General features: G+C 42.4%; 1 protein-coding gene across 6 annotated transcripts in view; it reads left to right on the top strand.

Moving 5' to 3' along the window:
* The first annotated feature begins 10,244 nt into the window (after nucleotides 1-10,244).
* The window catches only part of KDM2A (lysine demethylase 2A), a 102,432-nt gene continuing 94,329 nt past the window's right edge, over nucleotides 10,245-18,347 (top strand). For 2 of the 6 annotated variants that reach the window (XR_005033620.2, XM_036930775.2), the window contains exons 1-2: nucleotides 10,563-11,342; nucleotides 12,516-12,640. Coding sequence is in view for 3 of the 6 variants with exons in the window: in XM_036930775.2 (XP_036786670.1) it covers nucleotides 12,599-12,640 (42 nt within the window). In the remaining 3 variants the exon portion in view is untranslated. Of the gene's footprint in view, nucleotides 10,445-10,562; nucleotides 11,343-12,514; nucleotides 12,641-18,036; nucleotides 18,159-18,347 lie in introns of those variants that run through there. The other 4 variants (XM_036930784.2, XM_057506853.1, XM_036930793.2 and 1 more) reach the window with 4 other exon arrangements.

The raw sequence follows: 18,347 nt of genomic DNA, 5'->3' as shown, positions 1-18,347 counted from the left end.
AGTTTATTGTTAGTGTATAGGAAAGCCACAGATTTCTGTGTATTAATTTTGTATCCTGCAACTTTGCTGAATTCCGATATTAGCTCTAGTAGTTTCGGAGTGGAGTCTTTAGGGTTTTTTATGTACAATATCATGTCATCTGCAAATAGTGACAGTTTAACTTCTTCTTTACCAATCTGGATTCCTTGTATTTCTTTGTTTTGTCTAATTGCCGTGGCTAGGACCTCCAGTACTATGTTGAATAACAGTGGGGAGAGTGGGCATCCCTGTCTTGTCCCTGATCGCAGAGGAAAAGCTTTCAGCTTCTCGCTGTTCAGTATGATGTTGGCTGTGGGTTTGTCATATATGGCCTTTATTATGTTGAGGTACTTGCCCTCTATACCCATTTTGTTGAGAGTTTTTATCATGAATGGATGTTAAATTTTATCAAATGCTTTTTCAGCATCTATGGAGATGATCATGTGGTTTTTGTCTTTCTTTTTGTTGATGTGGTGGATGATGTTGATGGATTTTCAAATGTTGTACCATCCCTGCATCCCTGGGATGAATTCTACTTGGTCATGGTATATGATCCTTTTGATATATTTTTGAATTCGGTTCGCTAATATTTTGTTGAGTATTTTTGCATCTACGTTCATCAGGGATATTGGTCTGTAGTTTTCTTTTTTGGCAGGGTCTTTGCCTGGTTTTGGTATTAGGGTGATGTTGGCTTCATAGAATGAGTTTGGGAGTATTCCCTCCTCTTCTATTTTTTGGAAAACTTTAAGGAGAATGGGTATTATGTCTGATAAAATTCCGAGGTAAATCCGTCTGGCCTGGGGGTTTTGTTCTTTGGTAGTTTTTTGATTACCGCTTCAATTTCGTTGCTGGTAATTGGTCTGTTTAGATTTTCTGTTTCTTTCTGGGTCAGTCTTGGAAGGTTGTATTTTTCTAGGAAGTTGTCCATTTCTCCTAGGTTTCTCAGCTTGTTAGCATTTAGGTTTTCATAATACTCTCTAATAATTCTTTGTATTTCTGTCGGGTCCGTCGTGATTTTTCCTTTCTCGTTTCTGATTCTGTTGATTTGTGTTGACTCTCTTTTCCTCTTAATAAGTCTGGCTAGAGGCTTATCTATTTTGTTTATTTTTTTGAAGAACCAGCTCTTGGTTTCATTGATTTTTGCTATTGTTGTATTCTTCTCAATATTATTTATTTCTTCTCTGATCTTTATTATGTCCCTCCTTCTGCTGACCTTAGGCCTCGTTTGTTCTTCTTTTTCCAATTTCGATAATTGTGACATTAGACCATTCATTTGGGATTGTTCTTCCTTCTTTAAATATGCCTGGATTTGTATATACTTTCCTCTTAAGACTGCTTTTGCTGTATCCCACAGTAGTTGGGGCTTTGTGTTGTTGTTGTCATTTGTTTCCATATATTACTGGATCTCCATTTTGATTTGGTCATTGATCCATTGATTATTTAGGAGCATGTTGTTAAGCCTCCATGTGTTTGTGAGCCTTTTTGCTTTCTTTGTACAATTTATTTCTAGTTTTATGCCTTTGTGGTCTGAAAAGTTGGTTGGTAGGATTTCAATCTTTTGGAGTTTACTGAGGCTCTTTTTGTGGCCTAGTATGTGGTCTATTCTGGAGAATGTTCCATGTGCACTTGAGAAGAATGTGTATCCTGTTGCTTTTGGATGTAGAGTTCTGTAGATGTCTATTAGGTCCATCTGTTCTAGTGTGTTGTTCAGTGCCTCTGTGTCCTTACTTATTTTCTGTCTGGTGGATCTGTCCTTTGGAGTGAGTGGTGTGTTGAAGTCTCCCAGAATGAATGCATTGCATTCTATTTCCTCCTTTAATTCTGTTAGTATTTGTTTCACATATGTTGGTGCTCCTGTATTGGGTGCATATATATTTATAATGGTTATATCCTCTTGTTGGACTGAGCCCTTTATCATTATGTAATGTCCTTCTTTATCTTTTGTTACTTTCTTTATTTTGAAGTCTATTTTGTCTGATACTAGTATTGCAACTCCTGCTTTTTTCTCTCTGTTGTTTGCATGAAATATCTTTTTCCATCCCTTGACTTTAAGTCTGTGCATGTCTTTGGGTTTGAGGTGAGTCTCTTATAAGCAGCATATGGATGGGTATTGCTTTTTTATCCATTCTATTACTCTGTGTCTTTTGATTGGTGCATTCAGTCCATTTACATTTAGGGTGATTATTGAAAGGTATGTACTTATTGCCATTGCAGGCTTTAAGTTTGTGATTACCAAAGGTTCAAGGTTGGTTTCTTTACTGTCTTACTGTCTAACTTAACTCGCTTATTAAGCTATTATATACACGGTCTGATGATTCTTTATTTCTCTCCCTTCTTATTCCTCCTCCTCCTTTCTTCATATGTTGGGTGTTTTGTTCTTCTGGTCTCTCTTTTAGGATTAGTTGTATTTGTTGTATTTTCAAAAATATATATATTCTTGGGAGGAGATTCCCACTGTCCTGTCCTACTCACACCACCATCTTGGCTCCGCCCTAAGCTAGCTCAGTTTTATGTCACAAGTTTATTTATATTATTATAGCACTTACTATGTTCCAGGCACTGTTTGTGCTCTGTTGAATGTTACTTTATCTAGATCTGAAGGGGGAAACCCTGAGAACCATGTGCTTGGCAAGGTAATGGGTTCCCTGCATGGTACAGCTGCACTTGGATCACAGAGGTGTTTCCAGGGTCCCTGATGGACCCCTACACATGCTGTCTCTCAGATCAGGGCTCTGCCTGCTGTGTCCACGGTATTCCTAGAGACTACAGCAGTGCCTGCTACCTAGCAGACACTCAATATAATATTTGCTGCCTGGATGCCCAAATACCTATCCCCTACAAAATACAAAACCCTGTCTACTTGCTGAATATGGTGGGAAAGTCCTCTAGGATAGGATTTCATTCTCTGCAGGCTCAGCTCTTGTTGGCCATCCTGCTATGTCCAGAGCACACCAAGAATGGGAAATGTTCTTCCCCCATTGTCTTCTTGGTGTGTATCAAAAATCCATTAACTTTCAAGCATCACCTCTTCCACGAAGACTTCTGACTGGACACTCCTCCCCTGCAGCAGAATTGGCCCCTCCCACCACTATTCCCTCACAATATCCTGTATAGACCGTTTCTATATCCTGCATGGTCCTGATGTCCATCATAGCACTTGTCCTGTTTTATATCTCATATGCATGTAGTTGTCTGATCCTTTCACTCTTTCAAAGATCCAAGTTTGGAGGCTAATTTATGTGGCCACCTGGCCCCCCCACTGTGTAGTCTTGCGCACTGTCACATTGCAACCCCAGTGACAAGCACAGTAACCTGCAAGGGCAGGTGACCTTTCTGGGGAAGGAACGAATGAATGAATTAGATCTGATGGCTACAAATGTCATCAGTTTCAAGAGTAGCAGAAAGAGCAACTATCAGAAGACATGGTTTATGGTTCCAATTTCATTACTAAACTAGCTGCGTGACCTTGGCCAAGCTACTTAGCATCTTTGGGTCTCAGACTGCCAGTTTTTTAAATGAGCAGGTTGGATTAAGTGATTCAGTGCTAATATCCCCTTAATAGATGAGGACCTAACAGACACTATAGGGAAGAAGTTAGCTCAGCACCAAGTAAACATACCAGGAGGTCCTGGGAGAGACAGAAGTATTACAGCGCTTCCAAAGCTGTACAGGAACCAACCTCATTTCTCCCTTTGCAAACTCTGCCATGCTGTTATTTGTCTACACGGGTTCACATTTTTAAAGAAGTTATTTTTTCCCCCTTTTAAACTATAAGCTCCTTGAGGGTCCAAGTCTTATATTTTGAATCTTGAGGATCCAGCGGGTAGTTAGAAATAAGCATTTATTTTGTGGTTGATGACAACAATGGTCAAATAGAGATCCAATCAAATGTAAGGCAGTGGGTGGCAGGTTTGATGAGAAGTGCACTAGAGAATGAAGAGAAAGCATTGGAAATCAAGAGTATTGTTCTATCAACAGCATTCAAACTACATGCCTGTGTATTAAGAAGCAACTTAAATGCATATAGAAAGAAACAAGGTCCCTTCAAGAGGAATAATGTAGATTCAGAAAAAGGAAACCACTGCCTATTCGATGTTTATCTTCCAGCAAGCTGGAACTGAGAATTCAATTTGCCCACTTTTCTAAATTCACTAACTAATAAAGTTCATAAAGTACAGGAAATAGTAAATGAGTACTAAATACTAAAATGAAATAGAGAATGCTTAAAATACTATAGAAAATATGAATGTTTAAGCAAAACATAAGCCTTCACCAATATAAATGTACATATTAAAAACAGATTAAAAAAATAAAAATAAAAAAACAGACGAGTAAATGTTTTAAATTTTTTATTATGTTTTTGTACTTGTACATGTGACTACCCTACATGGATAAATCTTATAAGCAGTTTAAACAGTAAAGGATTAAGATATAGATGTGGTGTTGCCCACATTTCTTATACCAATAAAATTACAATGGAATAGAAAGCTAGGAATATGTAGTTCACCAACAAGAGGACAATTTGATCAACAGCAAACACAGATCTATTAATTGTGACCAAATCAAAGCATGAACTCCAGTCTGGGGCAAACCAGGTATAATTGCAAAAAATACAACGTGAAAATCTCACTGTAAGCACAGTCATATTTTCTTGTGGTTCCCCAAGAGTGGGAAAATGGATTTAGCCAGAAAGAAAAAGAAGACTGAATTTAAATACTTCGCAACCATTTTGGGAAAAAAGAAGATTGTCATTTAAAAATTACACACTTCAGATATAACAACAGCATAAAGAGGCATTTTAGAAAATTGACTGGAGATTTTAGGTTTATAATATCACATCAAAAGCTGTGCTCCAATATGGACTCTAAAGACAACACCCAGAGATTGGAGATGGCAGAAGTGACTGAAGCCAACATCCCACGAGAAGCTGGAATCTCTAGAAAAGAGAGTGAAGACCTTGGCCTAAGAGTGGCATCCTTACCTCCTTGCTTGGCCGGCAGGAGCAGGGGCTTTAGCTCCTGTCACCTCTATTCCAGCTGAAGTGACAGCTGCAGAAACAGTGTACCTAGAATAATTGATACTGTGTCAATCCTCTGCTCCAGCCCATATGTGCCCCTATCAAAACCAAACTTCTAGAAGGGATCAAAGCCCTTAGGCTTTCACACTCCTCTGTCCCTCTAAAGTATCACCGCACTACTTTATTCACTGGTTCAATAAACACAAATGGATGAGTACTAACTATACCTGGCACTATTCTAGGCACAGGGGATGCCACAATGAACATGAATTAAACAAAACTCCCTACCCCATGGGGTCTACATCCAAGATCCAAGTGGAATTCTATATCCAGTTCTTATTGTCACATTATCTTCCAGTGATTCACTATAATGACGATTGTTCTCTCAAGCATGTCACATCTTCATGGTATCTCCTCTATGATGTGAAGTCTTCAAGGGTAAAAGCCAAGCTTTCCAATTTTTCAAAACTCCTTTCTCCATCCAAGCACTTAATTTAGTGTTGGGCAAAAGATACTCAGTAACAAAACAAATCCTTCATGTGGGAAAAAAATAAACGAAAAGAAACAGGAAATTTGAGCAATCCCTTCTAAGTATGTTCTGTTCCAGCTTCCATAGGGGGTTTGTGTCCATTAGTCCCTTTGACTCCACAATAATCCTAGAAGGAAACAGGGCGGAAGTCATTATCGCTGTTTTACTAAAGAGAGAATGGGGTTCCTGATAGGTTAGGGAACTGGGCTAATAATACACAACTGGTAAGGGCTTCTCACAGAACAGCCGAAGGAGCGCCAGCCTCAGCCTCAGCCGAAGCTGACAAAGGGCCCTGAATGCCCTTGACGAAATGGGCAAAGATCAGACCTGCTGGGAAGTTCTAGAAATAGTCCTCAGTGTTTAGGCAACTGGCCCTTTGGGGATGTGGCTGGAGCACTGCAAGATTATCACCAGTCAGCCAGCAAACAAGCACAAGATTGCAGACTGACCTTGAAGCCCCAGGGTGACAGAAACTTCCTGCTATCAAGCACAGGTGCAGTAAGGCACAGGACTGGCATCTTTTTAGACCCACTCTAGGGGAAGGCAGACCCCTCCCTTTTAGAAGTGGAAGTGAGAGTGGCCTGGCCCCAGGGCAAAGCTAAGGCTGCTAAAAAGAGCAGGTGGATCCCAGATGCTTCTGCAGCTGCCCCAACAGTGACTCCAACCCCACGACTCCAGAGGGGTGGGTCTGCACAAAGGCAGGCCACATGCCTAGAAGAAATGGCAGCAAGGAGGCACTAGGTGAGAGAGGGTTGTGGACCATCAGTCCCAAGGAAAGGGCCAACCATGCTCTGTAAAACTTACAAGAATTTCATGTGCCAATGATGTCATGTCATCCATGTTCAATGACATGACAATTTGCAGGGTATTTCTGACTTTTGTTTCCTGATCAATTTAGATTTTACTTCCAGACTCAAAAGAAAACTTTCTATCCCTTAAAAACTCATAATCACTCAACACCTAGTTTTTATCCCTCCTTGGGTTGACACAGGAAGCATGCAATACTGACTTGGGAAGGTCTTCTGAGGAACACAAATGTGGCCTTGCTCCTGTCTTGAAGGAACTTAAAATCTGGTGGAGGGGTGTGGGGGGAGATGTTTAGGAAATAATTAAGTAACAAAACTTGATTAAGTGCACCAAATGGATGGGTAAAGGAAATGGGCAAGTAAGATCTACTCTGCTGGTGAGAGAATAGATGACAACAGATCAGGCTGGGAGAGAGGGATGAACACAGCAGGTGGGGAGTGGCAGTGTGATGGGGAGAAGGATGGAAAGAAACAGACCTCAGGAGATAGGTAACACCAGGGGGTGGAGATGGAAAGAGACTAGGAGCCAGAAAAGGAAAGAGTGGACACCATGAACAAGTCACTACTTACACTCTATGCAAATTTAAATACTGAAGCGTTTTTACTCAAAACTTCCCTTCAAACTAGAGGTCAGAAACACAGTAAATGCTCATAATTGGACATTATAATGTGCCTGACACTGACCTTATTCATTTCATCCTTAGAGATATTTTTCCTACTTTACAGATGAAAAACTGAGACTTTTGAGTTTATTAGGATCTAATAGCTAGTGCCCAGGAGAGTAGACCTTTAGTCTCTGATGCCAGAGCTTTTTAACCACAATGTGTTACCTTCCAGGGGACTTTCAAGACCAACTTCTTTCTTTTTGGTTTAGATCTCCCCTGTTTGGGATATCCCTACTTCTTCCTTAACATTGGGAATGCAGAAAAATTGGGAGTAGTTTAACTTAGTTGAGCAGATAGAGTTCCTTTTCACCCACTATAAGTCACCCCAAAGAAGTCAGTGATCTGGATTTTGACTCTTCAGCACTTGTTGGCCTTAGCTTTGCTCAAGAATGCAAACATTTGTTAGTATCTTATTAAGACATCAGATTATTCCAGCCAGGGATTCTCTTCTCAATGTTTTTAGAAGGGATCTTTCTTTCCTTCTTCCCATCTGCCACTCCTCTCATCTCCCTGCAGCTGCAGTTGAAGTCATATAGTTCCTAATTCTAGCAGCCTTTTTGGTGAATCCCCCAAGCTCTATTCTCCGTGAAAATGGCTCTTTTAGGGCAAAGCAGTGAGTCTCTCAATATGCCCTTGACAACCAGATCCACTGTGTTTGTGGGGGAATCATTAGCCATCATAGCTCTCTGTTACCCTGCACATCTGCTTTCGAATATTAACAAAGCCTGCCTGTGGAGAAACCATTGTGTATATCTGTTTAAATGCCATTTCCCCCAGTGCAGACTAGTTAAATGGCTTTCAACTGGAAAAGAGCTGGTTGCAATCTGACAAACCTTTACTTGCAGTCCTGTTCAAAATAAGTTACTAATACTGTTCTTGGAGACCTCTTAGATTTCCTTCCAGTACACCCACCTCAGTTTAACCTGTAGGAGGCATGTGTCTGCTGAAGATTAGCAACTTAATGTTGAGGGTTTATTACTTAAGGGGCTCTGGACCTTAAGAAAAAGGGAATGATCAAGTTTGAACCACTGCTAGAGACCCTCTCTCTCTCTTCCCAAGTATCCCATGGATTATAGGGATGAGTTGGAAGGCAATAAAGCTGTTTATTTTGCAAATAGCAATGAGGCCCGACACTTACTTAATCTGACAATGGCAAAAGTCTTTCTCTCCTACTTAAAATCTAAACAAGCTCCTGCCTTTCCTTTATATACAGAAAGCTGGGGGGCCTAATGGACCATGTCTGGTGGTGCCAGTGTGAAAGATTGGTGCCTTTAAAATATATTTTTACTATAGTCTGAAAGACTTAAAAAGGCTTTAGACCCGACAAAGTTTTGGTGAAGATCTTATCAGTGCTGTGAAAAATCTAAGAAGTCTGAACAAAACTGCTATCAGAAAAAAGAATGCTTCCCAGTGACTGGAATGTAAGACGGTGATACTATATTAACAAACCTTTCGTTGTTTGTGAGATGTTGCAGTCTACTGTCTCAGAGCACGGGACTCTGCTCTGTTAGAGTGATCATGCAAGCTATTTAACCTTTCTATACTTGAATGTTCTATCTTTAAAATGAGTGTGTAATACTAATGGGCACTTTGGCTTGTCTTCTGAAGATGTTGTGAAACGTAGAGAAGCTCTATAAAACTCCCTGTTTGCATGTAGAAAAACCTCGTGTGGTAAAAAAGAACACCTTGGGTTTACATAGTACCCTTTCCCTAGAGTTCAAACCCTGATAGCAGTAGAAGCTATCTATTTCAATTGTTTCTCTAAAACCCCTCCTGAAAGAGTTGAAGGTTGTTTATGGAAGTTTAATGACGCACGCCATACCCTTCCCCTCTCCTATATCCCCAGATTCCAGGAATCAGAGGTTAAACAGTGGGAAACCAAGGCAGGAAGGAAAAGATCTGCGTGACTGACACCTTCTCAACTAGAGTGAAGTGAAGCCAATAGTGCCGACCCGGATGCATAACGCCCAAGCCACAGCCCTTTATGGGATTTACAATTTAAACGGGCCCCAGAGCACGAGATTGGCTGGGGAAATGCCCTGATCGCGGTCGGGTTGCTCGCATGGCTTTGCTCAGATACCTGTGGCCCGACTCCGTCGACGTCCCTGGCCCGCTAAGCCCGTCGGGCAGCTGTGGAGCCGCGGAGCTCGTTCGTGGGCAGGGCTGGCGCGGCTCGGGCGACCGCTTCCCCGTCGCTGACCCTCGCGCGAAGCTGCGTGCACCGAGAGGAGACATCTTCCCGGCCGGGCCTCCTGCGCCCGCCGCGGCCTGGGGCAGCGGGGTCGGCCCGGGGGCGGCCGGCTCACCCCTCCATGGGGGGCGCCCCGGCTCGCCGGGGGCGGGGTCACGTCCCACCCGGGCCGCCGGGGGCATCGGCGCTGCGGAAACCTGAGCATGGCCGAGGAGCGGGGGCCTCCGGGGCCATCTCCCGGGTGTCTGGGGCCCGCGGTGGGCGCACCGGCCGCTGCCGCCCCCAGGCCGTCGCGGAGACCACTTCCGTGCCTAGTACCTGTGGACGCCCTTGTCAAGAGCTTGGAGTTCCCCCGGGGGAGCCGAACCCAGGACAGACATGCTACTCCCGTTTCCTGCCCCTTCGGAGCGGCGAGGAGTGGGTGAGGCGGGGCCGGGCCGCTGCACCGAGGAGCCCCCCCGAGCCGAGGACGGACGATCCCCGCGGCGGGGGCGCCGGGGCCTGCCCGGGGATGGTCGGCAGGCTGGCCTCGGCCTACCGGCCGGCGCGCCAGATAAGAGCAACCGGCGGGAAGGCGCCCCTTGCCTGCGTCCCCCGCTCTGGGCAGACCCAAGCGGGGCGCCCAGGTCGGTTGCGCGGCCCAGCGGCCTGACCCCGGGAGACCTCGTTTTGAGGCGGGCAACGACTTTCCTGGCCCAGGCCGCCGGTCCTCAGGTTGTGTTACTGTGACGAGCCGACAGGGGTAGAGGGTGGTTGAAAGGGAACGGGGCACTTCTCCCCACTGCTGGGTATCCGTGTGTGTGTATGTGTTGTGCTTTGTGGGGGGTGGGGGGTCGGGGGTCACCACCCTCCCGGGAGAGGTGGGGGAGGGCCGCCGGCGCAGCTGGCCAACGAGGGGCGGGATCACAGACGCGAAGTGTGTGTTAGGGCGACGGCGTGTGGGGGAGAAGGGGGGAGGGCGCGCGCGGAGGAGGATCTGTGGCCTGCGCGCAGGCGCGAACGGGCCCGGCCGGAGCATTGAAGGAGGGCCGGCGGAGAGCGGGGGCAGTGGGCCGGCGGGCGGGCCGGCAGGCTGACGCGAGGTGGGGGCGGGGAGCCGCGTCGGCGTCTCCGGGCGCGGGCGATTCGAGGCCGACGCATTCGCGCGTGCGCGCGCCAGCGAAGTGTCCGCGTTAGAGGGGAGTGACGCGTGCGCGTTCACGTGCGCCCGGGAGAGCGGTAAGAAGCGGAGGGAAGCTTGAAGGGGGGTGAGGGGTTGAGAGGCAAGTCGGAGGAGGGGTAGAGAGGCGGCGCCTGCGCAGTGCGCCTCGGAGGAGCTGTGTGTATGTGAGAGTCTGACGGGTTCAAAATGGCGGCGGCTGCTCCAGCGGCTCCTCCTGTGTGAGGGAAACAACACCCCTCCCCGGCGGCGGCGGCGGCGGTGGCTGCGGCTCGCAGAGCACCTTCCCAGCGGCTGGGCCTGTCGCCGCTCTGTCTATCCTGGGCAGGGGGCGCTCCGGGAGGAGGGGCAACGCCAGGGGGCCCATTCCCTGGAATCCCTCTTCTGCGACTGGGGAGTAGCCGGGGGCTCGTCCCGCAGCGCGGAGCCCGGGCTGAGGGGGAGACGCGAGGGGAGCCCGGGCCCCCAGCCCGGCTCGCCGCGCCGCTCCCGCCCTCTCCGCCCCCCGGGGCCGAGGCCCGCGTTCCGGGGGGCCGGGGCGGCGCGGGGAGCCTCGGGCCGGCCGGTCTCAGCTGATCGGCCGCCGCGTCTGTGCTCCGGAGGCGGCCGGGCGGTTGCTTGCCGAGGGCACGGCGAAGAGGGCGCTCCCCGCGACTGGGGCTGGCCCGGGGCTCGGTCTCGGGCTGCTGACCGCTGGCCCGGGGGAGGCGGGGGCACCCGAGGCTCGGCGCCGAGGGGTTGCGCTCCCCTTTCCTGACGCCTCCGACTCCCGGTTTCCAAAGCCAGAAGAGGTTTGATTCAGCAACTGTTTCCTCTTTTCCGGGTCGCTGTGACCCTATCTGAATACTGGTTTGATCCACGGAAAAGACCGAAGACGACGTTTGGGATTTAATTTTTCCTCAGTTTTTGGAATTTTTTACTTCTCACTTGGACAAGAACTCACGAGCAAAATCCCCGGTGAGATTCCCCCGCCTTCCCCCACCCCCCTTGGAAGTTTGGTTCGCTGTGTTATCTAAAGACTTAATGTAAAGTTTCTATTTCTTTTTCCGATGGGTAAATCATTGAAACCCCTTTCCCTGGGGGAGCCCGGCGAGATTTTTCCTTTCCTGCCCTGGTTGTTCTCAATCCCGGTGGTCCTCCTTCAGGGGGTGCAAACACGGTTTCCCTCCCGACTTGGGTGAGGGCTTCCCCCAGGAGGGCTCTGCCACAAACTGCTCTCGCGAACTGTGTCATCGGCTCTTGTGGTCTCGTAGCAGTTTAAAAAGGATGCTATTAACGAAGTTGTAATGTAGTTACAGAAAGGGAAAAAAAATATGCATTCCCCATGGAAGCCATTATCCATGGGAATATTCAGAAAAAAAGCCTTTCTTGGTATTATGGATCGACCGTCGTCGTTTCGGAAAAGAGTTATCTGTAGATATAGAATCGTTTATTACTTTACCCAAAACGATCTAATGGAATTTTTGTCCCCGATTTGCAACTCTCTTGTTTGTTTCAGAGTTGTACAGTCTTGTGTTGGGGTGGAGGGTTGGTTTGGGAATGAAAAAGATCTTGGTTGTCTAGAAAGGCAGGCGACAACTATGTACGGATTTACCAGAGAGGTATGGGAAATTATTTGTAGTCTTTCCTTAAATCGTAAAGATTTAGGATTTCTTGTCCTCTTTATATAGTCTGTGCTTTCATTTACTATCAGTGAGAGAGAACTAAATTTGCTTAGGATCTGGATCAGTTCAGTGCCTGCTTCACCTGGTCCGCTTTCTAGAGATAAAAGTCCTGTTGTCGTGTCTGTCTCACTGCCCTCCACCCCCGCTTTTTTTTCTTTCGGCTGATGCTGCCATGAAGGGGGGTCTCACTTACTGTAATCCCGTGGGGAGAAACAAGTGGTGTGGCCCCGTCCGCAAGGAACTGAAACCAACATCTCTTTTTCCCTAGGCCTCAGACAGTTGTAGTGTGATTAATATTTATCGTGACAGGGAACCACTTGCCCAAGCACAGAGAGGTCCCAAACTGATGCGGAGAAACCAGATTTTTCAGAGAACCTTTAACTTACACGTCTTAAATACTTGTTTCCTTGAAAAGAAAGCTTGAGTTTGAGGATGAGTTCTCATCTCTGCTCATATCATTATTTAGTGTTGCAATCTGGTTCCTAAGAAGGAAGAGGAAGGCAGCCCTGGAGTGGTTTCTTTACAGTAATTTCAACAGAAGAGTGAGAGATGGAACCCGAAGAAGAAAGGATTCGTTACAGCCAGAGATTGGTTAGTATTTTATTGACTTTTTTTTAAATTTTGAAGCAGAATAAATATTTTGTTTCCATTTGTGAACAGTACTGTGATTAAAACTTTTCAAGTGGCTTTTCTATGCACCACAGGAGAGAAGATATGTTAATATCTCAGTTTCTGGGCCAAGCAGTAAGAACCTTAATATTCATGCTGTTTGGAAATGGAGTTACATGTAGCCTTTAAGTTATTTAGAAACCATTGTAAATCAAAAGATTTTGTGGATTACACTGTGACAAACATTCCTAATTTTGCAATATTGATGCTGTAATAAATCTAAAGAAGTTAAATTAGCTTGCAGATTTTAGGGGGTAAGAAATTTTTGAAGAAAGGATAGTTCTGTATAATTTTTTCAGATTATGGTGTGCCAGTATTTGTGGCTTTGAGCAGAACTGTTAATTTTTTTTTTAAACTAACACTGATAGGTTGGAGGGGATTGGTTGTGAAAAGATATAATACTGGATTGTAGATAAAGTTCTGTATTTTGGGAGGGATGTATGAGATACATCTTGGTGAAAGAAATTTTTACATAGTAATGATTTGGAGGGAATTAGCTTGTATGTATATATGAGTACTTTCTTCTTTAGGTCCTGTTTACTTCTCAAGATGTCCCTATTGGAGTTTAAGAATTTGATTCTTGTTTTCCCTAATCAGAGAGCGTTATTAATATTCTCACTATATATTCATTTCAAAAATTTGAATTTGTGTTTGTACAGTGGGTATGAGGAAAGTCACAGAATCCTATTTATTATGTAAAATTGACTGAACTGAGACCCAGAAGATTACTGAAGGAATTTATGGTGGTTTTATTTGGCTTTGTTTTAGACTGAGTTTGAGGAGAAAAGAGTGATTCTCTAATTCATTTTCTGATGATCTCCACTCTTTTAGAGAAAAGGCTACTTTTTTTTTTCTTTTAATGTGACTGTTGAAAAAGTGTGGAGTGCATTGGCAAGTATATCCATTAGGCATATGTTCTGGCAATCCTTATTTCAGAGATTCGCCTCTTGTCTCCCAATCCATGTGTTGAGATTATGATTCTTTATCTCTAGTTTCTAGAAATAAACTTCATCAGGAATGGAATATTGTATATTTAGGATTTATTTTTGTTCCTTGACATTTCTTGAATTAAACTTTTCTTTGTGAAAAGGAAAGAAAGAGGATGCTGCAAAATTCTCTTCCCAGGTAGTTATTGCTATATGGAATTTATTTTTACCCCATCAAGCTTGTAGAATTGTTGAGCTGTTATGTAAATAACTGAGAGTTCTTGGGTTCCAGTCCATCAAAGGAAGAACCTTCTTCATTCAGCAAGCAAAAGCTTTCATATTTTTTAACAAAGTAGGGAGGTAGTGGTAAGGAGATCCTAGGAATCTGACTTTTGTCCTGGTAAGGTTTTTTTTTTTTTTTTTTAAATTAATTGTGAAGTGATTACTACTTGTCACACCATTAACCCTTTCTTTATCTAGCATATTTTTTTCTTTTGGGGCATGTGTTGTAGCGGTAACATGTAAGAGGGTATATCACATATTTGTGGGGAATCTATCTTTCTTAGAAATTTGGGTAAATCTTGAAGTTTAGGGTGACTGATGACTGTTTTCCTTTCTAAGATTACATGAAGAAATTATATCTGAAGTGTAAATCCTTTCCATAATACAGCTTTTGATATGAGAGCATATTGGTGGCTTATTTGAGTGGCAGTCTGCTTAACAAACTTAATGTTTCTATGGTGAGTGCTCATATTACAGCATTCTCTGTTGATTATCTTATATCTTATTTGAGGAATTTTAAGACTAACATAAAGGTATAGAGGCTAGTTTTATAGTAGTTAACTATTTTTTAACACTGTGTCTTTAAAGTAGGCCAAAGTATAGAACTTAATTTTGTTTTGCAGTTATTGACTATGGAACATAAAATTTGTAAGAGAGACAAAATGACAGGTTTACTGATTTGACTGAGTGATTAAAAGTTTCTGTGGTCTCATACAATATGTATTGGTCAAATTGAATTGATTACTTTGAGTTTAGTATTACTGACCTGACTGACTTATATGTTTCAGGGGACAAAACCTAAATAAATGGTCATTCTTCTATGACACCTTCAAAATAACCTCTTGGGAGAGAAAACATAGTACCAGTATTAGAAGTCTGAGTCCGAACTCATTTTAAAACAAGAGTGACTTTTTTGTATTCAGAATGCTTTACATATCTTTAAAAAAAAAAGTTGTGTTTTTACTAACAAGAATACTAGTAGTGATTAAATAGATCCTCTTAATGCTTTTTACTGACATAGCTGTTTCAAATGCATAGGTTGAATCTGGTAAATTTTGATACACTTCCTTCGTGTTCTGTGACAGTCATTAAAAAAAAAAATCAGAAATAGTTCAGAAAAAAATTGGCTTGTCTTTTGCCAAACTATTATATACCTATTCCATGTGAAAGATAATGGTACCTTTGAAGATGGTGTGTATTTGCAGATTTGGGGCATAAGCTCTATTTTCTGGAACTAGAATACTTATTTTGCAGTGAAGGAAATGGTAGTGTCTGGGTAAACAATGTTTGACTTTTCTTAAGCAAGACATAGATTTTTTTTTTTAATGAAAAGATTAGTAGTTTTTTGTATGTATTACTAGAGCAAAGCTAGATAGATCTCCAGGGCAAGTTGATACAGTTCAAGAGAGGGATAGGAGCTTCAGTTTTGGTGGCAGGTGGTTATTTTGTTGGTCTGGGATAAAGATGATTATTTCTGTATTTCTAGTAGATTTAGATAAAGGATCTTATCTGAAATTCTGAGAAATATTGGCAGGTACTAAACCTGGAACTTTTTTTCCTTCATTTAGTTTCAGGAGCCATAGTATTGGTTAGATGTTTGTCACTGTCCATGTGTGTTTAAATGTTCAGAATGTCTTGCACTTTTTAAATCTGAAATGTTAGTTGAATCCTTAGCAGTTGTAATTGATGATCTTTAGGTTTTTGAAATCACACCAATCCTGAGTAACACTTAGTGTTACAGAGGAAATCAAGGGCAAAATAAGATTTCTATGTAGTATGATGATCTTCAGTTTTAACTTGGGACTTTTTTTGGTTTTATTGGGAAAGATGACCTTTTGTATAAATATAATGGATTTTAATATCTGCTCTCAACCTGTAAAGTATATTGTACATGAGTTACATTTAGTATGGAAGAAATTTCACTAGCCCCTGCCAAAGGCAATTGTAGAAATAAATCAACACCTAAGTCAGTCTAAATTAAAGTCAAGACCATATACTTCAGGTTAAAAGAACTTATGTAACCTGAGTATTTTTTTTCTCTTGAATTCATGTAAGCCTACTAGCTTTGTCTGAAGGGGAAGATGTCTCTTTACTTGAGAATTCTGTTTTCTTGTCAATCTTGATGAGATTAAGAAATTTTCTGAAGGATGTTATTATACTATTGGATGTTAAATCCTGTTAATGTACCTTGTATATGATTCTCTCTGAAATAGCCAAATAATTATCTGTCCAAGAAATGGGGTGATGATATTCTCACCTTTTTGGGGGGGTTATTCTTGAAATTGTCTCCCCATATTCAGCATCAGTTACCAGATTATCCCTTTTGCAAACATTCCTTCTTTGAATGACCCTACTGTAAGGTCTTTCTGACCAGGAACAGACTAGGCAAAATAAAATCTTAATTTTAAGCCATTTTTTCCCTAGCATGAAAGTATACTGTTAACAAGAGAAAACTTACAGGTAGTCTAAATTTTTGGATTTGCTTATTATAATAATTTCATTAGACTTAACCATCAGTCTGTATTGGTGGAAAAGTACATTGTTATGGGTGTTGGAGCCTCCTTCCTGATTATGTAGGAAAAACTTGTTGCCCAGTTTTGGGTGATTCAAAATGCATATAATGAGAGAGCTAATTCTTTATTCTTATGTGTCAGTTTTCCAAGTAAGCTGTATTTTGGGGACCCAAAATAAGGGCTGTACTTAAGCTCTATCACTTTGTTTTATTTTGCTGAGCACTAATCACTATTACACTTCAGTTCATGTTGTTTGTGCCTATCTCTCCACTGCAGTGTAAGTAAGCTCCTTGCGAGATGGGACTTTTTGTTTATGGTGTATGCTGGATGCTTCAAGCAGTGTGTGACACACAGAAAGTGCTCAATAAGTAACTTCAAAAAAAGAAAAATACAAATACTCAGTCTACAATATAGAAGGTGCTCCATAAGTGTTTGTTGATATTGTTGAAAGCCCTGGTAAATACTTTTCTTAGCTACCAGTTTTCTTGAGTGCTAAAAATAGGCCACTATAATGGAGGAGAGTTTGGTGTGCAGGGATGAGCAAAATATCTCAAAGTTGGGTCAATGTGCATAAATATTAGAAGATCTAAGGTGTAACAAATAAAAATTAATGCTTATTAGCATACTTGCCAGATGAACACATTTATAGATTTAGGGGTATAATTATAGTATCAGAACAACAACAAAAGTCTTGTTGACTTTAAAAGCAGTCTGAATTTTAAGTTCTCCTATCTCTAATCTTGTTCTAAACTCTACATCAAGGTTTTTGTTGAGTTTTAGACAACCTTGAAGTTGTGAAGTTGCAAGTGATGGTGTTTGTGTTACCTTCAAGACTTGGTTTGGCCATTAAGTCAGGGAGTTGACACTTTTACTATATACCATGCATATACATAATATTATTTATGTCCTTTTTTTTCTTCTTGGAAAATAAACATCCTTAATCAGGTTTCATTAGTTTGCTCTGTTTAATCTCATTTTTGGAATAATACTGTATTTTTGCACTGTTCTTTCATATCAACAAAGTTTAAAATTCAAAAACATTTATATGTGCCAAGTACTAGGCTAGGTTCTTTCATATACATTCCCTTATTTAATCCTCAGAACAACTCTGGAAGGTAGGTAGGGTATGGTTTTGTTTTAAACCTTAATTTTTTAAAGGAAATGGAGTCTTTAGAAAGTGGCCTTGACTTACCCAGAATCACAAAGTTTGTAAGGGGTGGAACCAGACCTTGAACCCTCTGTTCATTTTTTCACACCATCTCTCTCTTGTGGTGTACTTCATACAGAAAAAGGATACCCACTCCTGTTATAGGAAATTGTAGACTGAGTAACCTTTCTCTTTTTTTGAGACTACTTTTAAAAGTCCTTCCCTGACAGATGTCTGCTTAACATCCTAAATTCCTAAATGAGATAGCTACGTATATTTAACAAGCAGTGTTTGATTTTGCTTTTTACAGAATTGGTACATTCTTTTTTTTTGTGAACATTGAACTTACTGTACTCGATCTATTAAAAAAACAGTAATTTTGCAGTTTGTGTATATGTCAAGTCCTTTATGCATGCCACTCATATCATTGTTTTCTGTTTTAAATTTTAGGTTCTTGAGGGTTTTCTCTATCTGTGAGTACTTGGTAAAAACTTAAGCCATAAAGATAAAAAGCAGCAGATAGTGACCAAATGAATGGTTTTGGCAAATACAGTGGTGAAGGCCTCCTTCAGGTAGGTAGAGAAGAGGAGGGAAGAGGGTGGCCTTTTAGGAGGTAAAGACAGCATAAGCCTTATTTATGGAGTGGGAAGCCTTTAAAACCTATACTGAGGACATCCATTAGATTAGTAGGGCCAAAGTAGATTTGTTTTGGAAGGTACTGTTGGTAATGTTGGGAATGCATTTTAAATAATTATGAAAGC

The sequence above is a fragment of the Manis pentadactyla genome, chromosome 9, assembly GCF_030020395.1.
Source record: "Manis pentadactyla isolate mManPen7 chromosome 9, mManPen7.hap1, whole genome shotgun sequence".
NCBI classification, from domain to species: domain Eukaryota; kingdom Metazoa; phylum Chordata; class Mammalia; order Pholidota; family Manidae; genus Manis; species Manis pentadactyla.
The sequence above is the reverse complement of the archived record's forward strand: the minus strand, read 5'-3'. Positions and strand labels throughout refer to the sequence as shown.